At 36.4% G+C, this 27,051-nt stretch overlaps 1 protein-coding gene across 1 annotated transcript in view; it reads right to left on the reverse strand.

The window, feature by feature from the left end:
* The window catches only part of LOC117788912, a 28,693-nt gene extending 23,847 nt beyond the window's left edge, over nucleotides 1-4,846 (reverse strand). Inside the window, exon 1 of the mRNA XM_034627852.1 lies at nucleotides 3,792-4,846. Within this exon, the coding sequence (XP_034483743.1) occupies nucleotides 3,792-4,252 (461 nt within the window). The 5' untranslated portion in view covers nucleotides 4,253-4,846. The remainder of the gene's footprint in view (nucleotides 1-3,791) is intronic.
* Nucleotides 4,847-27,051: the final 22,205 nt, after the last annotated feature.

Consider the following 27,051-nt stretch of genomic DNA (forward strand, 5'->3'; position numbering starts at 1 on the left):
TACGTTATTATAATTATAAGAAATGATCGATTTTCACAGCAAAGAAAGCTTCAGTGATGCGAAAAACGCAATGGAAAATTAAAAAAAAAATAAATCGATTTGATTGGCAAGAAAAGCAGACATTCTCAGTCCGATGAAGCATGGCGTTGCAACACCTGCAACAATGCCATTAGACGAGTTGCTAAAAAAGTGTATAGTTGAGTATAGACGACTAGAAGATGAGCTATACATGTTTAAATTGTAGAGTATCCACACAGGTTGTTTTTAAAAATGTTAAGGACCGAAAACCATATAGTATGTAAAATAAAAATATTTTCGTAAGAGCTCAAATTAATTTATGTTAAAAATATTTAATATAAAAATTTAACCATTTCAAACAGTAAAATAACTGGAATTTTCTCATTTATGGGAATATTTTTTTAGGTCTTCATTATTTTTTTGTTTAATATAAGCTATGCCTGGCTAGAATGTATTTATTCTACCCCTTGGCTATTTAAGACACTTGTTAGACAGGGTCTTAGTTGAGTACAGGGTATAGCTTGGCAGGCAGGCAACGCCTTACGACCCACATGAGCTGCTGTCGTGTTATAAAAAAATACTTGGGCCATCAGCTAATTTAGCAATAAGTGCAATAACTGCAATTAACAAGAGTTAAACAGAGAGTCTGTCTGCTTGAGTCTACGATATGGCTAAAAGAGAGAGACAAAGAGAAAGATAAAAAAGAGACACAACAACAACTAGAGGCTTGTTAGGCATCAGCAGGTTTCTCTCGATTACATGTGGTAACAGCACGCCATAATATCATTGGAAGTAACAAGAAAATTATATATGACACACGCATTAAGTGTATACAATGTGGTCAGAGAGAGAGAGAGGGAGATACATAGTTAGTCTAGGGTACTTTCAACAAAACAGGAAACACTGATTAGGGGGCCAGACAATTATTGTTGCCACATACGTAACAGCTTGTAGATCAAAAGAGAGTTATTCACTGAGGAAATGTGTGACTTGAAATTATGCACTTTTCGGTTCATTTGAATATTTGCAATGAAAGTGACAATTCGTGCCACAAAAATAAAAAAGAGGCACATTCAGCACTCTCAGCACTCAACTCTCCTAGGTAAACCCTTTCACTCTCTGACTTCGCCCTTATCACGCACAAAAAGCAATTAGAAATTCTTGTGTGTGTGAGAGTGTGTGTGTGTGTGTAGATAACGTTATGGAATTTTGATTTCGTAACCAACGCACAATATCATATTTGTTGTCTGTTGTGACAAAAAGTATCTTACAGATACACAAACTGTAAAAACTACCAAGTCACGTAGCCTGACGAAAAAACAACCGAATATTTCGTATTAAATGGAAAACTGATAAGTTCAGCAAGGGCCATCGAAGGTGTCTTTGTCATCAACATTGTTGTTGTTGTTGATTTCGCTGGAATATGAGCAAAGGGGGTCAACAAATAAAACATTCTTTATGATTGAAGAAATACTTCAGTTGACCTGATTACGAGTCAGGTACTTGATTAATAATTTTATTCAACTTTGCTTAATATTTGCAGTTTAAAATTTGATTTAACATTTTAATAATATGTTAAAATATAAAAACTTTTATTCAAATTATAGTTCTAATAATGTTTCAAGCTTTTTTAAATTTTTTAGGTTCAAAATTTAATTAGAAAACTTGTCATAACATAGTTAAATTGTTGATGCAAAAATCTTATATTCAAATTTTAAATTAATTATTACTAATTTCATAATATTTTCAACAACTATATTTAGATGACGTTAATTAAACAAATAAAAAATGTAATCAACTTTGTGGAAATTGTAGAATTTTATCATGCACTGTCATAATGACAACCACAGTTACTGCCAGCTATGTTCGCGTTATGTCACTTTATACTTGGGCTATTTATATATGTAGGAATGCCGTTAAGATTGCCATTTAAGTCCTACGCTATTGCATAAGTTTTGCCGGGAAAGTAAAAGTTTTGCTAGCGCCTGCAACTAATTACGTGCAAGCAAAAAACTCAGAGAGCGAGAGACAAAAAAGTTGACAAGATGATGCAGCGACTTCAACTGCTGGACTTGCCACTGATTTGCAGTTGACAGACGTTGGCCATAAATGGAAATGGTGTTTTTTTGTTGTTATCTTTAAATACCAAGTTCCCTAACTGTTAAGCGTTATTGAAGAAACTCCATAGATACATCAATCAATCTAAAGATACATACAAATGCATCATTAATCTAAAGAAACTGCATTATGTCGTAAAATATCATTAAAATTTCGTTAATTTTTGGGTATTAAATTTCGTTTTTTCCATAATTTGATTTAAAATGAGAAAACAAGAAAAATACGTTGGAATTCCGTTAAATTATTTGACGATTCGCAGCTGATGCTATACATAAATCTACAACATTCATAAGATACATTTGAAATGTCGTCGTCGTTGCTCGTAATGACGAAAATAAAACAGGGAGAGAAAATGTCGCCTGCATATCTAAAAATATATATAAATAAGTAAGTATATACATAGAGGCAAGTATGTACAGTGTACACTGTGCACATACTTCATAGCTTGCAGAATTCGCTTCTGAATCTGAGTCGGAGGAAATAAAATAAATGAGCGAATTTTAATAAAACCCACATACGAGTTTTGGGCTGATTTACGACATTGCCTGGAACTGACAGGGAGGAGGAGCAGGAGGCCATTGGTTTTGTTGTTTTGTTTTGAAGGGCAACAAATCAATGTCTCGTCTAAAATGGCAAACAAAAAATCGACAGTAATAAATGCGAGCCACAATGAAGGACAAAACAAGAAGGAGCGGACGGGGGGGTAGCAAGCGTGGGTGCAATATAAATATAAGCGCGGTCAGGGCACATTAAACCGCCCTACAGTCAGGACAGCAAATAAAGAACCTGTTGAGGAGGTCACAAAGTCAACGCGTAATTATTCACGGTCGATTAAATCGATAAACAAACAGAGGACAACAACAGCAAGTTGGCAACAGACACAACTCGCCAACAGACTGCTCAAAATCGAATGCCAAAAGTTTTGTATATTGCCTGGAGTACAAATAAGAACAAAGTGAACGACAGAAGAGATCAAGAAGACGCCTCCAGAGAGACAGAGGGGAGATTATCAATGGTGTGTAAAATTGGTAACATTTGTGGCCAAGTGTAGACCAAACATCAGGGGTGAACGAAATGCTAATGGCTTAACAGGTGCAGCTGTGCGAAAAGTGTGGACTAGAATATTTGAAGAGGGAAACTCAGATAAATAGATAGCACCATATGTCAAGTAATTGCTTTGACAAAGAAATTTTTTTAAAATATTTGATTATTTTAATTAAAAAATGGTTAAAGATCTAATTTCTTTTTTATTCTTAACATATTTTAAGAACCATAAGCAACTATAGTAAAAATATGAAAACAAATAAAAAACAAAGAAATTTTATTCAATTTTTTTTTTTTCAAAATAAAATGTGAATTTTTTTGTTAAAGCCAACTGTGTATCAAGTAATTGTTTTGACAAAAAAATAACTTTAATATTGGTTTTTATTTTTATAAGTTGTTTATTTCCGTTATTGTAATAAAATAAGAATATTTGCATTCCAGAAAAACGGGAATGCGAATATATTTTATTTTGTCAAAATAATTGCTGGACTAACTGTATATTATTTATGTAAAATGTTTAATCAATAACATTGATCTAGCTATGACTTATAACAGTTAGCTAAGCATTTGGAAAGTTGCCTCAAAGCTTTATATGCGTTATGTTAACTTACATCTGTGCAGATGGCGCTGCAGCTATTGTTGTTGTTGCCGCTGCTGCTGCTGCAGTCATTGTCAACGTTACATTGTTGTCCGGACACATTGTGGTCGTGGTGGTTATTGTTGTTACATTTTCGTCGGTGGGATTCAAATACCATTTGGTCTGTGAGACAATCTCTTTGGTTCCACTGCGAGTGGGCATCACTTCAGCTCGTCCTTCTGCCACTGCATCCACTGGCCTTAATTGCACTGCGACGCTGCTGGCAGCATCCTCATTGCTTACACTATCAAATTCATTTGCCGAAGCACGCCCACTATCTGCACTACCGCCACCGCCCACAAGAGCCCCCTCGTCGTTGGAATTCGTATTTGTATTCGTATTCGTGTTATCGTTATCCTTCACGCCCAAAATGCACACGACGTGGAATTCATCGGTTGCCGTTGACTGCGGCACACTTATTGTTGTTGTAGACATATTTTCAGTATTGTTGCAAGCCAAAATTAGAAAAAGTATTGTTGTTTTTCTGGATGTTATTGATTTTCGCTTAATGCCTTGTGAAATTCATTTAATTGCGCTTTTCTCGCTTTGTTTATAACACACATCTGTACATTTTTTGGCAAAATGCCGCGAAACAAGAACAAACACCTACACACACACACACTCACACGCACCTTCGCCCACACACACACACGAGTGTATACAAGAGGGCACAAATATTTTTTTTGGTTTGACCGGCAAGACTGCACTTGATTTAAATAAGATTAATTGACACAGATTTCGTCTTGCAATATGTTGCTTTGTTTTCCTCAATAAAGGTACTTCAGAAATATACATATGCTTATGTATGTTAGTATGTAAAAGAATACCAAATCTCAATATATACACGTATATATAAAATGCATTCGTTTAAGTTTTCGTTATTCACAGAGGTTTTTTTATATACAGGCACATTCTTTTTTTAAATTGACTCTTTTTAATTCACGCGCAAACCGACGCGTCGCTTGTTCTTCGTCGACAAAACAACAACAAATGTTAATTACAATTTATCGGAGTCCGATATATTTTAAAGTAGCAACAATCATACTCAAAATGGCAATGCTAAACTCGAATTGGTCATGTTAATATGCTGTTAGCGCAAGCTATGTTACGGTCATTTCACAGAGCCATGTTATCGTACATTAACATGAAATGACTGTTGTTAATTCAAATCTTATTGTAAGATTTTTTTTGATTGCAAGTGATAAGGAAAATATATAGTAAAATAAATTATGTATATATTATAGGAAGATTGTTGCTTTTTAGTGGAGTATATATTGCATTTTGGTCATGCGCAGTGCTAAAAATGCGCAGCCGCGTGCATTTCGGGCGCAGCATAAAAGTATGCTACCAATTTATGTATGCTTGTGCAAGGGCAGTTCCAAAAACAATAGCTACAGTATGTTAAGCAATTGTTTTGACAACGAAAAGTATGAATATAAATAATTCTTTGTTTTTAATTATATATAAGTTGCTTATGGTTCTTTTGTATAAAATATAAATAATAAGTTTCATTGTTTTTTCTTACTATTTTTAAAAATGGAAAGAAAACAAACATACAATATTCTTCTGTGTCAAAATAGTTTGTTGACATACTGTATTTGCATAATGTGGAGGCAGAGTGGGTGTTACAGGCCAATAGAGCCGCAATTCCTCCTCACTCCCAATTTAAGGGTTTTCATGGAAACTACAGATATTTCATATTCCGCAGAGTGATTTGGTACATTGATTTGGAAATCTTGTGTAAATAAATTTGTTGGTAATTGTTCAATTGTCACAAAAGCCAGCAGCACGTACAAAGAAATATTTAACTGACCCAGTAAATGATTTGTTCTGATTAAAGGTGGCACCAACAAAAGTTTCCCCAGTTTCCGCTTTATATGGTCGTTTTTACTACTGACGTAAGAACAAAGAGGGTCATAATATATTTATGACTGTCTCTTTCAGTGTCTGAGGGAGTGAATAGAAATAATGGGAAAGTGCCTTAGGTATATACTCGTACCTTTCGGAAAATCTCTTTAAAGTGCAGTTGAGCAGTGGGTCAGTGAACTCGGTTAAGTCAGAGGCGAGACGTTGATGTTGATGATGATGATGTGTGTGTGTACCAATAAACATCTTCTGACCTTTAGTATAAACGTCTTGGAAGTGCTTTAGGCTAACTCAAAAGTGAATCTTTTTTGTGGTTTTTTAATGATTATACTGTTGGGTCAAGTACGCAGTTACGACAAAATAAAATAATTCAATGGATATTATTGATTATACGTCAGAGTCTGGTGACACTAATGTCGACCGCCAGCTGAGCAACGGCCATCGGCAGGTTCTCCATAATATTACAATACTCCACGGGCGACTAACGATTAACTGACAGTCATTTTAAATGCTTCAATACCTTTTGACATGGGTGCTGGCATCTGCAGCCTTTGCAGCCTCCACAACAGTTGTGACCAAGTCCAGGTCGTACATATTGACGTATAGCGCTTAAGTCCTTTAGACGGGCTTCGACTCGCAACTCGCAAACTAAGATGAAATTGCATTGGCCAGGCCGAGATGTAAAAGTTTCGAGTGATGGGGAAATTTGTTGCCGTCTTTTAGGAGCATTGTTTCATACATTTTTTAATAACCCGCCATTGCGACGGTTTAAGCCAACATTTAACAACTTTCTTACAGTCTACATAAATTTGAATGCACTGCATATTTCACAAAAAAAAAGTAAAAATTTATCTTGCTCAACTTTTACATATGCTTTAAAGCCAGTGGGGAAAAAATTTTTGAGATACTCAAATTTTAAGAACTCTACTTAAAGTTAACTTTTGGGTACATTGGAAGTTTTTGATAGTAAGGGAAAATTACACTTACCCCATAACAGTTTGGGTCGTTAGCAGCTGCTCACTTGTCGGACTTCTTTCGGGCAGTGAATGGCTGCGTTGCCGCTTCCGGTTGTCGCCATTGCTGTTTGCCTTTGTCAATATGGCGACTCGGTCCCGTTTAACGCCATTTGCCGCCGGCTGTTGGCACTGTTGATTTGTTAGCTCACTGCCATTCGATGTTTTTGGACTGTTTTGGCTGCTATCGAAATGAAACAAATTTCACATAAATAAATATGTTTATATCCATCGTATGTCTATTTTAGACTGTGTACATATTCGTATGTTTGAGCTTTCAGTTCTCAGAAACTATAAGAGCTAGAGGAAAAAAACTTTATATGTAGGTTTCTGTGGGCATGCCCCCAGAAATCGAAAAAAAGGACTAACAAGGAAATTTTTAAGTCTACAGCCTTATACATAGTATATGTACTGTAATCTGAATCTGATTAGAAAATTTCAAGAAGATCGGACAATAAAATTGGAAGTTATTTAGAAAGCAATTTTTCGCATTGTTGGGCAGAAAAACAAAACTTTCGTAAAAATGTATTTTAATGCGGTTGAGACCTGTTTGAAAGCGTTGGTAACATTTTCGTTTTATAGAACAAGTACAGGGTCTCTCACTGTCGGGTTACTACGACTGTTAACTTTTTTACTATTTTTATTTTTGCGAAAATACTCGTAGAAATGTCTACATTGTGGCCTATCATCAGCTGTCAACTTACCTTGTTGAAATTTCCGTTCTCTCAGCTGTCTTGGCAACCAGATCGCAATCTCCTAAGAGCACGAGGGAACTGGCAGCCAATGGTATCACACGAGGTCGTATGACGGCCGTGGGCTGATGACGATCCTTGGCAGCTGTGGGCAGTTGAGGAGTTTTTTGTGGCACGCTATCAGCTGCTGCATGAACGCCTCCGCTGCACAATAATGTCCACTGGGGTGTGGCGCATTTGCTGGGAGCGGGAGGAACAGGAGCAGGAGAAGCAGTTGCCTCACACATGTCCAATTTAATGACATTCACATTTACGGCCACTGTGGAGATATGCGGTTGTTGTTGTTGCTTGTGTTGCGCCTGCTGAATAGCTTCAGGCATGGAATTTTGTCTGTTGATTGCAAACAAACTTTGTTGCACGGCCGGTGAGGATGCAGAATGTTGCAAGTTGTTGCTGCATGCGTCGCAACGGGGCCAATAGTCGCAAGAGTTAAGACTTTTTCGACATTTCTTATTGGTGCTCGTTGTTCTCTCGTGACTGCAAATGGAACACACGGCTGAACTGTGAGATATGTGCGCCGGGGAGCTAGGGGGAGGATTACCCAAAATACCAGGTGCATTGTGCGTTTTTTCTACTACAATTTGTGTGGTTTTTGTTTAAAGTTTAGTTAGCGAATTAGCAGTTATCCTTGTTAGTAATTAAACATATAGCATAATGAGTATCTATGAGTTAGTATTGCCACTTTGTTTGAGTGTGCATAAGCAGTCTTTTTACAAAACACCCTGGGAGCTTGCTCTGATCAGGTTTAGTCGCTTTATGTTTTTAGCTTAGCTTTAGAATTTGGTATTTGATAGAGGCGACCTGCAGTCGAGGTCTTGGTGCGTTTGTTTTTTTTTTTAAATTTGAAATGATTACAGAGTTAGTACAGTGTTAGCAGCTTATCGTTATCGTTATCGACTTAGCGCTGTTAAGTGCTTTAGTACCTGCTGCCGCGAGGTGGCGCTGCTGTTTGCCTGTACAAATGATCCTCTCGCGAACTGGAACGCTGTGGTTTCATTACCGTCGTTGGATGCTCGTAAATTCGCGTCTCGTTGCTCATAAAATTCAATTCGCTGTTGCCACCCGAATTAATGGTCTCCCGATTGCGCAACTGCACGGGCAGCTCATAGTCGCTGTCGCCACGTCGGAAATTCATGATCGGCGACTTGCGCAACATTTCGTAGGTCAGTTCGTGGTCACAGAGCCGAGTGCCATAACTGCTGCTCTGTGGACTGCTCGTGCGTCGCGACGGCAGATGCAGATTGTTGGACGACGAGCCCGAGGATTGCGGGGAACGTGTGGTGTTTCTCTCATGTCCCGTTGCGCCCACTGGCGAATTGGATTGACGCAAACGTCCGGAGGATGTGGCAACCACAGCGCCTGTATCGTTGCCCGGCTGCAGAAAGCGTACTCCGCTGCTCCCTCCACCGCCATTGTTGTTCAGCAACGCCTCACGATAATCCTCATCGAAGGAACGACTCTTGTCAAAGTCCAGTCGCAGATTCTGATTGCTACCGCTGTCGCCGCCGCTGCCGCTGGTATGGGCAGAGCGTGTTGCTGCACTGCCGGCATTGTTGACCCCGCCACGATTGTAGTTGTTGTACTCAAAGTCAAAGGAGCACGCCTTGTCCACATCGCTCTGACGCAGGCGATTGGAGTTGCCGCCATTGGAGCTGGTCAACATTTTCTGGGCACGCATGGAGCTGGGAAAGATAGCCGCATTTGACTGTTGGTAATGTACCACAGACTGTTGTTGCTGTTGTTGTTGTTGTTGCTGCTGTTGGGGAGAGGCGCCTCCCACACAGACCACAGATTTGTGGCCACGATTCGGCGATCGCTCGCTGAGTTGAAGGGATCTGCTATGATGCACAACATGGCTCAATGACTAATAGCTAGTTTGGTTTGCCGACACTTACCTGGATCGTCGTATCAGATGCTCCTGCTCCGCCTGCTGTTTGGCTGCACTGCGTCCGACGGCACGACGATAGTTGGGCGCAACCGCAGCACCGCCAGCTGCTGTTCCCGCTGTGCTGGGACTGCCATTAAGTGGCTCATGTGCCTCGCCACCGCTGTAGCTGGAACTCGATGAGCTTCTCGATATGGTTGGTGGCGTCTTGTCCTCGTGTCGCTGACGCCGCTCCAGCGTATTGCTGCGAGAACTGGAATTCTGTCGCGAACTCATCAGCGATACCTGCGATCCCTTCTTCCGTCGCTCCTCCGGCGTCAGAGAACGCGATTCGGGCGTCAAGGAACGCTGCTTCCTCAAGCTGCTCGACGAACTGTGCGAATCATTGCGATCGGGAGTGAGGGATCGCTGTCGTTGGCTCTTGAACGGAGAAATGCTAACGCTGCCCGCGGACACGTTGGGAAATTGATAGTTGGTCGCGGACAGAAATTCCGTGGAGCTGCCATCCTCATTGTCCAGCTCGTCGTTGGAAAGATCTAAGCAAGATATTAATTACGAATAATGTCAAGATATAGTTAAGTTATAGGATATTTCTTTTATATTTTCCACTTTTATGTATCATGATTTTAATCATGATTTTACTATCAGTATAGTATTATTAATTATTTTTTAATTTATTGTAAGTATTTTTCTGATATTCGAATACAGCATTGTTATTAAAACCATTTAAATATGACTAACTAAACCAGTATTTAAGATATTTATCTAAAATTCAAAAATTTCAGTTGGCTCCAGTATTTTTCTAGAATTAACAACTTGTTTCTAGTATTAAAATTGTTTCCCAACCATAAAAGGCTAAGTATTAATCTAAATTTTTCCGGTCTTTTACTTATACCTAAATCAAATTGATAAAAAGCTTGAAGTATTTGAAGAATAAAAAGCATTATTCTTCAAAAAGCTTCTTGAATAATTCTAGTATTATTCTAGTAATTTTCCACGCTTTCTAGGTTTCTTCAAGATTTTTTCTAATATTTCTTGTCAAAAAACTTTAATTTGTAACGTTTATTGACATGCCATTAGATACTGAAGCCCCCAAATAGAAATCCTTGCCTAGAAATCGAATCTTCGCTAGTATGAAATTAAAAAGCTATGAATTGAGAGATGTAATCACATGTTAGCATCAATTTTGAAGCGTAACTTGTGAAATTTTGCTCAAATGTTATCACCAGTTACACACACACACACACACAGAAACACAGACACGCATGCAGGAAAATCGAGCAGTCCGTCAGACTGAATTACAAAATTTCCTTTCATGCACAGTCAGTCAACTATGACAATGACAAGGACGTTAAAACAAGCGGCAGGTTAGCAAGGATGCGGATCAATAACTATGCTCTGGATGTGCGTGTGTGTGTTATAGTGTGTGTGTGTCCCTTGAATACTCAACTTCTGTCACTGATTCAATGAATTTTGACATTGCAATTCGTTGTAAAAGTGAAGCGAAGCGATTACTTCAAAATGTTTTCCAACTTCCCCTCGATTTGGGTTTTGGCAAGCAGAAAGATACGAAGCAGCAGCTGGTGAGGAGCACTGGGAGGAGCTCTTTTTATACCCTGTATTTAAAAGGTACACGGGGTCTATTAAATTTGTCCAAAGGTGTTTGTCACAGCAATATTTATCGTAATTTTGCACTTCTTCGCAAACTTCAAACTGCCATAACTTTGTGAAATCTTAACCGATTTCCTTGCGAAATATCTATTTTATCGTTATTTGGCCCGTTTTTTGATTCTGCATCAAAATTTGAATTATTTTGAAAATTCAATTTTTAGGTCATCACTGTCATGTTTTTCCATACCTTTGCCTTGACATTTTATCGAAAATTTCAATCTCCCATAACTTTGTCAAAACTTAACCGATTTTTATGCGGAATATCATTTTATTCATTATTTGGCCTCTATTTTGATTCTGCATCAAAATTAGATTTATTTTAAAAATTCAATTTTTGGGTCGTCACTGTCATATTTTTCCAGACCTTTGCCTTGACATTTTATCGAAAATTTCAATCTGCCATAACTTTGCCAAACCTTAACCGATTTTCATGCGGAATATCATTTTGATCATTATTTGGCCTCTATTTTTATTCTGCATCAAAACTTAAATTATTTAGAAAATTCAATATTTTGGTCATCATTGTCATATTTTTCCATACCTTTGCCTTGACATTTTATCGAAAATTTCAATCTCCCATAACTTTGTCAAAACTTAACCGATTTTTATGCGGAATATCATTTTATTCATTATTTGGCCTCTATTTTGATTCTGCATCAAAATTAGATTTATTTTAAAAATTCAATTTTTGGGTCGTCACTGTCATATTTTTCCAGACCTTTGCCTTGACATTTTATCGAAAATTTCAATCTCCCATAACTTTGCCAAAACTTAACCGATTTTTATGCGGAATATCATTTTATTCATTATTCGACTTCTATTTTGTTTCTGCATCAAAATTTGGTTTATTTTGAAAATTCAATTTTTAGGTCATCACTGTCATATTTTTCCATACCTTTGCCTTGACATTTTATCGAAAATTTCAATCTCCCATAACTTTGTCAAAACTTAACCGATTTTTATGCGGAATATCATTTTATTCATTATTTGACTTCTATTTTGAATCTGCATCAAAATTTGATTTATTTCGAACTTTCAATTTTTAGGTCATCACTGTGATATTTTCCATACCTTTGCCTTGACATTTTATCGAAAATTTCAATCTCCCATAACTTTGCCAAAACTTAACCGATTTTCATGCGGAATATCATTTTATTCATTATTTGGCCTTTATTTTGATTCTGCATCAAAACTTTAATAAGAATAAGAATAAGAATAAGTACAGGGTCATTTGAAGTCGGGTTCTGTGGGCTGTAGCCTTTGCCTATTAGTTGCTATTTGCACTCACCTGAACGAGCACCACTGTCGCACGAGTTGAGCCGGTTGTTGATGGTCGTGTCGAGGCTGCGGAAGCGCGACATGCCGAGGGCAACGGGCGGCGGTGCAGCTGGTCCGCTGTTGCCCATGCGGCTGAATTGTGATTTCCGCGAACGTCCAATTACATTGTGACTCTTGGAGCGCTCGAAGGTGCGATCGTGCCGGGAACGTGGCGAATATTTGGACAAATTGCTGCTGGCCACGCTGTAGGCGGGCGGCGCCTCCTTCACCGATGCATTTAGATAGGCCGTCGTCTGCGGTTGCAGATACTTTGGTGAATTGTCGCGACTGCGCAACGATCGATTGCTGCCAGCGGCAACCGCTCCAGTTACCGGTAATCCACCTGCTCCCTCCCGCTTGGTCAAGTAGTTGGGCGAGTTGCCGGTCAATGTGCTAAAGTTGAGGGAACGTTCACGCTGCACGGCCAGCGTTGGCATTGGTGTTGGTCTCTCCGAGAGATTGCCATCGAAGCTGCGGGAGAAGGTCTCCACGTAGCTAGTGGTGGGTGCCGGACGTCGTGTATCGTACTCAAAGCTGCGGGAGAAGACCATGCCCTTGGGATTCATCTGATGATGTTGTGGATTGAGTTGAGGAGGAGGCGGTTGCAGAGCTCTCGGTTGCTGTACGAGTGTGTGCGACTGTCGAGTCACCTTTCGCCGCTCCGGATGACGTGGCGGACGACTGCTGTTGCTGCTGTTGTCCTGGAAAGCAGGTGGAGGCGACAATATGGGTGTTATGGGTGGCGGTGATTCCAGATCGTTGGGACTCTTCACAGGCAAAAAACCGGGACGCTCATTGAGTATGCTTGCCAGCTGCGGATCAAGGATTCTATAGCCGGGACGCAGTGCAGGATCACGCGAGGACATGCCACTCAAACGTGCCTCATTGCGCTGTATCAGCTCCTCCACCTTGGAGCCCACAAATTTCGGCTCCCGCTCACACATGCTCGCCGGCTGATGGACAAACGATTGTCTGCCCATCTCCGGACGACGCATTTGATCCATTTGGATGACTCGTATGGCACTGCGACCATGCGACTTATCTGCATCTCCATTGTGATGGGCATAGTTGAGGCGTCTGCTTTTGTTCTCATTGTTCAACTTGGAGCTGACCTGCACCCAACCGGATTTGTTGAGAAAGATCTGCTCCTTGTTGCCACCAGCCGGGGATGTGGACTTGCGCATGGCACTTGGCACGCCATAGAAATGCTCACCAAACAGATAGGTGGGCACACCACCGCCATCTGTTGGCGCGGACGGCGCACCACTTGCCCCACCATTACCACCCATGTGGTAAAGCATTCTACGCGCCTCCAGTTTCTCGTTAAAGTTACGCGTGGATGCCTCAAGACTTTCGCGTCGCTTGGCAACGTATTGCTGAAAGGCCGACAGATGTTGCTGTTGCTGTTGTTGTTGTTGCTGCTGCTGCGGTTGCAGCGGTTGCTGTTTTGTGTTGTCGTTTAATTGCTCCGCTTTGACAGTATCCTGCAAAGAATCTCGCTTCTGCTTGCGATATGTCTGAGCTGAAGCTGCATTGGATTTATCATTTTCACAGAGTTGTTGTGATTGCTGCTGCTGTTGCAGTTGTTGCTGCTGCTGCTGGTGATGAAGCTTCGAGGGACTGGCACGTGAACGTGTCCTTCGTCGCTTCGGCGGCAATGCGGGCAACGGCAACGTGCTCAGATCAAGCTTGTCGAGCGTCGACGATGAGAGCTCGTCGTTCTGCGACTCACGTGTCACAGAGTCGCGGGTCAGGTGACTATCGTCCGATTGGGCCTCACTCGAGTCGAGGCAGGTATAGTCCTGTCGCGTTAGCGCTCTTGTTGCAGGCTCACTAAAAATGAAATAAATAAATAAAATGCTCTATTATATTAATTTTATTTATTTATTTATGCACGACTAAAAGCAGTCGGCAAAGAAAAAATTACCAAGTATACAAATTAAGTTAAAGATTACAAATACAAATAAAATTAAACATATACTGTAAAGAAAAAAAATTAAAGTTAGATCTGGGGTAACAACATTTGTTGCAAGGATTGGGGAAAACCCAATCAGAAATTAAACTAAAAATACTCTTATCAATAATAAGTGTTTAATAAGTTTAGTTTAAAATTAGATTGTAATATAGAAATAAGAAAATCAATTAAACTAAAATATAAAAAAATTTAAAGGGAAAAATTTATGGAAAATCTGAAATAAAAAATATTTTATTAAAAACCCTTAGAAATCCTGTGATTTTGTCATAAAACAGCTTAGAAAGTTTATTTTATTTTATTAAAAATTCAGCGATTTTCAAAATCTAGTGTTGTCTAATAAAACATTTGTTATTTCAGTTTTTTCTTAATTTTGCCTTCTACATTTTTACTCTCACAATTTTTATTTAATCAACTGACTATATTCTAATTTTTTGTCGACTTTACTTTTTTCTAATACTGTTTAATATTTTCTAGAAATTCTCCAAAAAGCAAACAGCAAAAAGCATTTTGTTTACCTTTATTGAGAAATATCGCATAATAAAAGCAAGTTGATCTTTCTACTTAAAATCAAAAATGAAGTTAAGTCAGAAAATCAAATCTACTTTTTTTCTAGTAATAAACATACTAGATTTTTACTACACTTGGCACTCTGAATAATTATTTGTTTTTGTAACTTCCTTGTTTTTTATTCCACTTATATTCATCCTTTTTTAGGATTCTTTAAATTTAAATGAATATTTTTTTTATTTTATCTTTGCATATGCAATGCTCACAAAAATATTCGGAATTCGCATGATGTACTCGCAAATAGTTGTCCCAGGCTAATAGCGTGTAACTTAAATATTTAAACTACAAAACGCAGTTCAGCAATTTGTGTGCAACGGTTCAATGTCCGCCTACATAGTTTTGCACTTGCCCCTCCTACTGCAATAATAACCATGCAACATTCGCCTGTCTAGTTGCAAAGTGTGAAGGCATGTTGTTACCGAGTACGAGTACTTGACAGGGAATTGGCTTCAAGTGTGAAACCCTCCGAGCAGGAACCTTAACGCCTCTGGGGCGGAAATGGTGAGTACGATAAGGGGAAAAGGCGGAGTAGGGGTAGTTGCACATGACAGGATAGACAATGTAGCCCAAATGGTAATACAAAAAGTGCAGCTAATATAAAAGTATTAGAAGCAAGACTAGAATTACAGTTACCCATTTAAATATATTAGAATTATATCCATAATTAAAAAAAGTGTCGCTTCTCTTCGAGTGTCGGGGAATTCATTTTTCGAAAATTATTTTTTAATCCAACACATATATCTTAATTTTACAAAGAACAAAAATATTTTTCATTTAAGGAAATTGTATATTATTTTTTAAATTTATATTTTAAATAGTTAATTGAATATATTATTTATGAATTTTAAATTGGCTTAAAAACGAATTTAATTTAATTCAATGTTTTTGAAATTTTAACAATTCTCTTATCAAGTATTTTAACATTTAGAACAATATGAATGGGACAATAATGTTAATTTTTCTGCATTTTTAAAAATAGTTGGCACTAGTAAAAAATGTAATTTATAAAATAGTTGGCACTAGTAAAAAAATGTAATTTATAAAAAGGTGATGAATTGGATATTAACTAAATTTGCAAGTTCCTTAGGCATATTTAGTCAAAATATACCCAACATAATATTTTACGTGGCATATCGCAGTGCTGCCAGAAGTTTTATAGTGCACATCATGCACAATCTGGCGTATGCGCAATGTCTGTAACTTTTTAAGCCTATTTGTTGAGCATTTAATACCTTTTATGTCCAATGAAAGCAGCTGCAGTCAACATTTTAACAATACAGAATAAAATACAGACTCATAGAAAAACTACAGACTTTTATTAGCATGCTGACAAAGCCATCAGTTAACTATTTTGTTGAAGTCTATATAATAGTCGTAACTTAAACTAGAGTGCGAAACTAATATAACAAATTGCAGAGTCTATTGAAAACGCATTCAGTTTGGCAACACTTTAAGTTAGGTACTAAAAAAACCAGTTACCATTTAACATTCAGCCTCAACCATCAAGCATTTGCAGCTTGTCAGGTGCTAAATAATTCAGAAATATGTCTCTCTATGTGGGTGTCCATTAGCTATGCGGGCAATGATGAAGCTCTTTGCTTACAGCATTGTTTTATTGTGGCTTGTGGCAAATATGATGTAAAGAAAACATATTTTGAATACACAAGCACAACACAAGAACAACAACGAAAAAATACTACGATTAATTTCTGTTGAAAAACCAACTTGGCTCTGAAATGTCAATGACATTGTCACAACCCACAATCAGACACACACGTGTGTGTTTGTGTGTGTGTGACGAGAATTTCTACCACTTTAACACAGTCAAATACACAGTTATAGGTACAGTGTGTATTAAATTGATCTGAGAGTGTCGCTTGATAATGAACATTTTTTTAAAGTTAATTTTGTTGCTGAAATGTAAAAGATATTAATTTAAATATATGATTGAAATTATTTGATTATAGAGGAATTAAAATTAATGTTATATACAGAAATTTTTTAAATATTATTTTCACTTTAGAATCTTTGATTTGATTAAGTAAAGAGCTACCAATTACTTTCCGTGGCGACTTTAATCGTAACCCATAAACAAATAAATAATTTGTTATCAAAAATATGCAAAAATATGACGAAAAAAACTTTAGCTCATTTTTAAAACTATCCTGATGTCTACTTTGCAAATTTTGAAAATATATTAATATAATATGTAATTTATCTTGAAAATATTTTTTTCTGTGAAACATAGCCTAAACATTTTAAACTTATACTTAAAACTTAACCAAATATTTAACAAACTGTTGAGTGTGTCTATATTAATGACACGAGGTGTACACCACATTTTACTGCCTGTTTCAGTTAGGAAAAAAAAAACAATAATATAGAAAAGAGCAGTCAACAAATGTTGAATGAAGGTTGGGGGGGCTTTTAGGGGCGTGGAAAGTTAGGAGCAGAAAACATTTTGCCGGCTGGCAGCAGCAGTTATTCCTCAGAAGTAAGACTTGCAGATGTGCCACACCCACAACCGCCCATCCCGTTTCTCTCCATGCGTGGGCTTTGCAGCGTATGAGCATTCAGTGAAATTCGCTCAAGTGTAAGCTGAGAGGAGAAGAGAGAGAGAGAGGAAACTGAAACTGAAGTTAGGCTGTTGGCCTGTTGCCTCGCATTTTGATTCCTTTTCAACTCGCGAGTTGAACTAAGTTGGAAAAAGAAGCATAGAAATTTTATTGTTTCAGTCGTGCGCTTTTGTGGTCGACTCTCTGTGCCAAAAAAACTTTTCTGATGTCTTCTTAATAAATGTGTATAAAAGTAGGTGGATCAAGTGGTTTTTATACAGCCGCTGAGTGCAGGCAATCAACAAGAGCACTTCAAAAGAGCTTCGAATGCGAAGTTCGATAAACGAGACACTCGATGCTGTCAACCAAAATGACAACTATGGTTTAAGGAAATCATCATTTAAAATATTTAAAAGCAGTCCAAAAAAAATTTAAATCCAAATAGAAAAGGTTGTTTTTGTCACGCCGAAAATTTAATACCCTTGCAAAGCACTGTATTCAATTTTTTAACTAATTCTACTTATGAAAGGTATAAGATATAATAGTTCGTTTGGAGCCAAATTTCTTCTGGATATATAAGACAATATCATATACATAATCTGTGAAATAGTTGCGATATTTCAAGAATTAGATAAGATTTTCATACTAAAAGTGGATTTTCGACCAATCCTTCATATAATATAGCTGTTGGATTTATATCAGTATGTATAAGAAAATAACAAATAAACATTTTGAGAGTTTGGCTGTAATATCTTAAGAAATAAGAAAGTTTTTCACACTAAATGTCTTCTTCCTGATCAGCAATATAAATATTTTAGTGCCACGTCTTCACTAAAGGCGTTACACATTTTGTGACAAAATAATAAAACCCTCTCTTAGTGTATAACAACAGTGTGAAACAGTGCCTACCAAAGTATATGCTTAAAACGTGGGTGCAACTGGTTTGATGGTCAGCAGTTGACAATGATAATAATGTAATTTTGTGTGGGAGCTCAGAGCACTTCATTTACTTAAAACTTCATCATGTGATATGAATTTGCAACATAAAAAAAAATATTTGGTACAGTCAAAGATTATTAAATGTATATAACACCTACGGCAACTAATTGGATGTTTTTGCCTCAACTTGTTTGAAGAATCAACCGGCAGTTGCTCTTGAGTTGACTTGGATATTTGGCCTTATAGGGTAGCTTGTTTCTTTGCCATGCTTCAACTGTGGTGAAAATTCTCTGTTGCGTCTAGTTTCCATATATGTGCTGTGATATTTTAAAATATTTTTTGGTTCAACTTTACAGCAGCTCATCATAGAATCAAATTTCTTTAAGGTCGTTTGCGTAATTAAGTGAATTTTAATTATACATAATTATGCAGAAAGTGTACGAGTATTAATTAAAATTGGGTTTCAAATTGCACATCATTGCACGTGTATTCGGGGTTAATCCGATTATATTGTCATATTTAATTAGATATTAAAAGTGATTAAATGCTGCGCAAGTTCAATTTGAAATTGAAATTATTCCTAACGAGAATTCTCTTGAATATTTCATATCATATTTGTTTTCCCTTTCCTTGAGTTCTTTTATTATATTTTTATTTGATGTTTCGCTTGGGTTGTGTTATAATATAAATGTAATTTTGTTTAAAGTAAATAAATGCGCTTGAATGAGCTTTTGTTTTTTACGAGTCCACGACTGATGGTTGTTTCACAAAGTTTCAACATGTGGCACATACATGCATACGAAGTATGTACATATGTATGCGTATGTGGCACTGTCTTTGCTGGCTCATTTTCTGTCCATGTCTCTCGCTTTCAGTGATGGTTATGGATGGGCATCAAAACAAGGCAGCTAAACAAGAACACACGACTACACAAATCGATCCATCATTTTCAGAGCAACCAAAAACCATTTCTTTCTTCATCTTTCCATCTCTATGTCTTCAGTTCTATTCAGTTATTTTTGGGCCATGAGCTGACTGTCGAAGCTGAAGAAATTGTTTGGTGATTGAGGCGCTTTTTCAATTAGACCACACACCAATGTTGAATCGATGTGTCCACCTACATATCATCCATATAAACTTTACCAATTTCGACAAACTTTAAACGATTTCCACAGTTTCCCAGTTTCCCAGTTACTCATCATAGACTTCCCATTGTAACTCTTCAGTCTGTCGGTTCTGTTCATGATTTATGGTTGTCAGGCCTATTCGAATTTGGCTTGCCCAGTATTTTTGTGTCCCTGTCTCTGTCCATGGGTGTGTATCTGTGTGTACAGTCACTTGTTGTGCGTGTTAGCTGTCAGGGAAGTGTCTGTGATGTTGAGAAATGTTTGAAGGGACTTCCCCCATTTGTTGCATGCGCTATACATTTTCTAGGAAATTTAAAGAAGCTACAAACTCCTTTTTAAATAGAAACCAATTAAATAGTTGATGCAGAAATCAGGGAATCAAACCGAAACAAGTACCAGTATCGATATTTCTGCAAAATGGTTATTTGCTTTTGGAATCAGCATTAATATCGAAACCTAAATCCAGAAAAAAATTTTTTTTTTACAAAAATAAATAATTTTAAGTGCTGAATGAATTAAGAAGCCAAACCATGATCAAAATGACATTCCGCTTTAAAATCGGCTAAGTTTTGACAAAGTTTTGGTAGTATGAAGTTGATTGAGAGTCAAAATTTTTGTTTATTTTGATATGATTTTTTACTGAAATATGAAAGGCATTTGAATCAAATTTAAAGTTTTGTTTTATACTAATTATGATATAAGGAGTTAATTAAGAGTAAAAACTTGAGATTTAAAATTTTAAAATTTCAAAATTTCAAAGGGGGGACCCTTACCAACAAAATCAAAATAGCTATGATAGTCAAAAATAATAAAAATTTTTAAATGAACTAAGTTTGAATGCAGAATGAACAAAGATGCCAAATTATGATCAAAATGACATTCCGCTTGAAAATCGGCTCAGTTTTGACAAAGTTATGAACGTTTGAATTTGGCTAAACCTTTGACCTAGCCATAGTTTTTGGTATTAAATGAAAGCTAATGCAACAATAAATACAGAAATATTTGCAGTTTGATGAAATGGTATTGCATGTTAGTTTGTGTGTTTTACAACACTTAAAACTGTTGATGTGATTACCCTGTTTGCGTCTTGGTCAACGACTGTTTGCATCAGTGTCAATACAATAGGCTTGCATGTAAAATCATTTAAACGCATTTATTATAAAAGAAAATGAATGAAAATTGCCACTCATTGAGCACTCATGAATGCAACGAGTATGAGCGTTTATCAATTTGCAGATTCACATGTGCCAAAGTAATTATTTTCTAAGTGAAAGGATGAAAATTGCGGAAAACTGTGCGAAAGTGCCGATAGTCTGGTCTTAAGCAGGAAATGCATGACACTGAATGCAATATGAGTTTAACAAACACACACACACAGAGTTAAAGTGTGTGTGTGTGTGTGTGTGTGTGTGTGAGTGTGTATATTGGGATTACGTTGCGAGTGCTGTGCGTTAATTATTTGGGCTTACAAGCGAACGCGTTTTAAGACAAGTTTCGCTCTTTCAAACAAAATATCTTATATTGTAGAGTATATGAAAGATATAAATGTACATTCCGTTTAATTGTAGCTATATATATATAGACTTCTCAAGTAGTCATTACGATGTCTGTCATGTAATTAATTAGGTAATTAAAAAGTTTATCAACATTTTATGAACTTGCCAACGCATTAATAATTGAGCCAATCCTCTGTTTATGCCTTATTTGATGTCTCCCCCACTCTCTCTCTTGTATTGTATCTGAGGTATGCAACACAAAGGCAAAATATAAGTAAATCAAAATAAAAAATAAACCTTTTGGACAGAGCAAGTTGATTGCAAATGCATTCCTAATAGTCCAAGGAATGCAACTGTCTGTCTCTCAACATTATTTCTGTCTACTTTTGCAAGTTGACTTGTTTATCTCAGTTTCGTTGTCCATTCTTTATATTGTAGCACTTTGTATAGCTAAAGAGTTGTTCCCTTTGGCCAATATCTTGTTGCCTTCAGCACGCATCTTCTGGCATTTTGCTTTTAGTGTGATTAAAAGCTAACGTGCCAAGTAAATAATTCCAGATTATGGTATTTAGACTAGCAATTTGTGAATGTTTTCTTTTCGATAGGCACTTAACGAACAAATACTTATACTTAGCGTAGTTCATTGGCAAAAGTAAGTTGAATATTTTTATGCTCAATTTTTTTATCGTTAGCCAAACTCCTTGTAATGGCTTAAAGCAAAGAATATTTTTTTTTTTTTGCATACTCTTGGAATTTATGTAATTCGAACTTTTTCGTTAATGAGTGCAAAAAAGGTAAAACGGATTATAATGAAAGTCTCAGCTTAAGCATTAAAGCAGCTCAGCAATATATATTTATAAAAAGAGAGGGAAAATTTAGATAGATAATGGAAACAAGCAACAAAATGAAATTTCTGTTTGCATCTTTTACAAATTGCATTTACATATTTTCTGCTTTAAGCAGATTATTGTTGCTATTGAAAAGCATTGAACAGGTGCCCAATCTGCATTATAAAATGGATATTAAAATGAAAATGTATACTGGCTTATTGAAAGGCTTTAATATGGTTGTTATGCTGGCCCACAGCATTTAGTTATGTATGAACAACAATGGTGCAGCGTGTATTGAATGTTGCCTCTTGGGCAACATGCTACAGAAAAATGCATTAAACTTTCCATTTAAAAGTGCATTATTCCCACATATCTTCAAATGAAAATCGCTAATATGCGAGCACACACAAACAACACAAACAACAACAACAACAGAAGTTGCCCGCAGATGTGAGAGATGTGGCATCCACAGAGCAATGCACAACAGTGCAACACACACCGAGTACACAGCACATATGAAACTGGTTTTCAATAATATTTTTCGCATTTTTGTTGCACTTGTCGTCGGAGTCGGAGTCGTCGGAGTCGTCGGAGTCTTCGGTAAGTCGGAGTTGGAGTTGGAGTCGAGGGTTTGGCTAAATCGATTGCATTTGCCTGCATATTTCAACTTGCACTTTCTGAGCTGAGGCCGAGTCACTTTGCTAGCTGCCTCTTCTCTCTATCTCCCTCTCTAACTCTGCCTCTGCCTCTGTCTCTGTCTCGTTCGATGTTGCAACTGCAACTGCAACTGGCCGCCAGAAAGCCAATGACCAAGACCAAATTAAGTTGCGGGCCATAGAAAACAAGTTTCACCTCTTCAAATCAAACATAAACCTCGTACATTTTGTACCCAGCCAATTGGTCAAAAACTGTTGAAAACTTGGCCAATTTTTCCTTAATTTTTTTCTGTTTACGTTGAGCTACAGCTCAAGGTTGTGTGCAATCTTTTTGTAGACTTATTTTCAATTAGCTGTTGCTCGATTTTACTTCTTTATTTTTTTGCTCTTTTGTTAACTCCACAACTGACGCAATTCCCAAAATGTTTAACCAAAAAACTAAAAAAAAAACTTTTGCCAGTAGTTGGACTTTTTGCTTTTGGCCCTGATTTCGTTTTCGTATTACAAATTCAACTGTAATTACGCGTATTTATTATCGAAGCAAAGCACTCGCTTTTTTATTTTCATTTTTTATTATTTATGATTTTTTTGGTTGAACTTGTTTTCAATTAGCCGCCACTCAACTTTGAGTATTTCCTAAGCATTGTCACCGTTTTTTTGGCCAATTTGTTATTGTTAATATTGTGTTAATAATATTGCTTTAAAGTCATATTTATGATGAGCTGAAACGAGCTTTAAATGACGCTTCAAATAAGAGCTCTTCAGGTATGCTCTCAGTAATTTAATTTCACTTGCAAATTCTATTTCATTATGCAAAATTCTATATGAAAGTCATATTATGCATTGGCAGAGGGTATAATGATTCTCTTGTGTAGCTTATAACAATTTGAAGTCTTAATGAAGCTTTGATAATGAATCTTGGTGTCAATACATCTTTTAACAGACTAGAAATGTATATAATATGGTCCTAGCTATTTTATTTAAGAGAACTAATCTATACTTGTTAAAGATTCGTTGATGAAACTTATTTTAAATATTTTTTGAGAAAAGAAGATATTTTTAAAATATAGTTATAGATCTTAATTGAGATATTTTAATATTTATAAATATAAATTTAGTAGATTTATTTACAGTGGATAAAAGTAGAAAATACTAATATCTTTTGTATCTAATGAAAAGAAATGTTTTATATTTTCAAAGAATATTCTAATAGTCACCACAAACATATCTTTCAATTAATTTTTGCCCATAACTATTGCTCTTTTCCGATGGAAATTTATAGCAGCTCAAAAAACAAAAATTTCTTGCTTAATTTTTTAACAAAGTTATAAACAACAATTTGGCAAAATCAAAGCCAGGCAAAGAACTTTCATTGGTTTCCTGCCAAAAACTAAATGTTGGATGTTCAGTTTCATGTCATCAACACGTGTGCATTGCAGTTTGTTCTGGACTTTGATAAAGTTCCAGCGATTGTTATTGTCAAACTGGAAACTTGAACATCAATATTAAACATGTAAAACTGTTATACTATACTACTGTTTTACTATAGGAAGCACTTGAACATATATGAATTGGATTTAGATGTAGTTCGTTGAACATGTTGAAGGAATTGCAAAATGGGGGAATTTATTTAGGATTCTTTTCTTTTCTTTTTTTTTTTAGCTTTGCTGAACATTTTACAACAGTTTGGTGGTTACAATGGGGAAACCGCAAAATACATAAAAACAATGAAATGCGCGTTCATAACAACAGAAAAAAAAAACAACAACAACAGGAGTAACAACAATAAAACTCGTTACTATTTTGTTTTCACCGATTTTCAAGCTATGAAAGTTCTGGTTAAGTGCTTACATATTCCCAGCTATTTGCATACGTATATGTGTGTGTATGCGGGTGTGTGTGTGTGTGTGTATTTGTATGTTGCGAGTTGCGAGTGCTTAAACCGAAATGCAAATAGAATACAACAACAGCAACAACAACAAGCAAAGGCAACAAAAAGCACAAAAATTGATTTACATTCATGCCAAACTCATACTATTGCATAACCTTATGTGTGTGTGTGTTTGCCTTTTGAATGCCTGCGTTTATGTATATGTGTGTGTGTGTGTGTTGGAAAGAGAAAAATACATTTTCCGCAAATTATTGATTACCAAAATTATATTAAAAACGCATGCTTCGACTTCTTGTGCAAAATACCTATGGAAGCAAGCAACATCAATCGGAAAGAATTTGTTGCAACAATAAAATACATGTAATAAATGTACGTGAATTGATTTACATATTTATGGATATCTATCATTTGGCACATTGTATTTCTCTTTTGTGGAAATGACAGGCACCTGATGCTCATAAATATATCTGTCCACAAATTAAATGATACTGAGAATTGCTTTTTCAATCAATTACAATTCAAGTAAACAGAATGTGAACTGCACTTATCATAATTGCGGAAAACGTTTAACAGATTGCAGAATAATACGTTGAAAGAAAAAGTTGACAGAGTCTCCTTTTTTTGGTAGATAAATTTACAGAAAAGACTGTTAAAGAAAAGATTTTAAATATTATGTTTTCATCTTATTATTAATTTCTCAATTTCTAGTTAACGTTATAAAATTTCTTTATTTTGTGAAATATCTTTATTTTGAAGACAGAATAGCTTATTACATACAGAAAAAAACATAGAATCCCAAAGAATTACAAGTTACTGTTAACACCACACTGTTAACGTCGCATTAACATTTGTCATTAACATAGGAAATTTTTATTTCTGTTAGTTAAGCAACCGTAAATGTCTCAAACTGATTTTCATACTTTAACTTTCATCAAATCTACTTTAAATAAAATCTTAAACAATCCCTAAGGATTTCAATGCACCTTTAACATTCTGCTGTTAACACCGCATTAACATTTATGATTAACATAAGTAAGCTTCACTTTCAACACCTCAGATAGATGAATCGAAGTTACAGCTTTCAAAATTTGATAGGCTCGATGAAATCACAAGGAATCCCTAAGGATTTGGCTAGTCATTAAAAACGTTTCGTTATTCGTGCCTAACGTTTATAATCCTTAACGCCCCCAACTTGACTTGGAATTTACCGCAAGTGGGCTTGTGCGTGTTGCACAGAGATCATTAAGAGAGCCAGTGAGTGAATACATATATACATACATATATACTTTCATTCTTTATACATACAACTGGTTGGGTGGGTTTGACCCACCGAAATACGGTTTTTGCGACAGCTTATTTAATGTTATTTGCATGCTTTAATTATAATTGTGTGCCCTGCGCGGTGTGTATTTTGTTTTCTTCTTGTTGTTGTCGTTGTTGTTGTCTGCTTTTCCCTGTTTCCACAATCCTAATTTTTATTTTTATTTCCTTTTGCCCCGGCTACAAACGTGCTTCTCAGCACATTTTTCGCTTATACTCGTATTATAATGCACGTGACAGACAGTCAGGTACACAAAGCTGATGATTCTGCTTTATTTATATATATAAATATATATATATATATATATATATTTTGTGGTGTATTATATACATTAACGATTGCCTAAGCTTTGCTTTCTATCTATATGTATTTATATTTGAAAAGTAACAATAATGTTTGTATTCCACTTTGAACTGCAGCCACAATTGTTGTCATCTAATCCAGGACATTTAATTTACAACATTTTTGCCTTGCATTTTCCGTAAGCTACTTATAAAGTGAGCTGGCTTTAATGCAGTGAGACTTGCCTTAAATTCGCAGTTTAAATATGATTTATTGCAAAGTCAAGCTTGTTTCTCTAAATTAAAAGCAGCTGTCAGCTGAGAATTCTTTTTATATAAGAATTTGTCTCTTGACATAATATCTTAACGTAATATCTTGGAAAATAAAATCGTCATATGATATAGTGGTCATATATCTAAAATTTGTTGTCAAACTGTTTGTTTGGGTTGATTATCATAGAAAACAATGAATTTTCATCTCATATAAAATAATACTTCTTCAAAAATATCCTGCTTAGTTTAAAAGTTATTAATTAAGGCGTGAGAAATGAGAAAAGTCACCATAGTGCACAGCTGGGACTTTTAAGACTTTTCACATATAAAATAATCCGAGTGCTTAAAGCATAGCATACTTTTTGGGGCAACATGTGTTGGAGGAAGTTTAACTCGGTTTTCTTTTAATATACGGTTGACACATATGAATCTTCAAATCGTTATAAATCTTGTCGCATTGAGAAGAGCATTTTTTCTTTGCTTTCAATTATTTTGCCAGTATAATTATAATGACGCCAGTGAGGCCAATGTATACAGATTATTCAGAGTGCCAATGACAGGTCATGCTGTTCGAGCGATTAATCACTGAGCTCAGCCATCAAAACCACCACACTAGCAGCACCACAGCAGCAGCAAAGCACCACAGCACCACAACACCAAAGCAGCATTGCATTAGGCACTTAATGAGCAGCTTGGGGTTGAATTGAGCTCGTCATTCTGGCTGCCACTTCTCAATCAAAATGGGACGACACTCTCAGCAAGTGTCTTGTTAAAGCTCTTCACTTTTGCCGCTTTTTCCTGTTTAGGCCCAGACCACAT

The sequence above is a fragment of the Drosophila innubila genome, assembly GCF_004354385.1.
Source record: "Drosophila innubila isolate TH190305 chromosome 3L unlocalized genomic scaffold, UK_Dinn_1.0 0_D_3L, whole genome shotgun sequence".
Lineage (NCBI taxonomy): Eukaryota > Metazoa > Arthropoda > Insecta > Diptera > Drosophilidae > Drosophila > Drosophila innubila.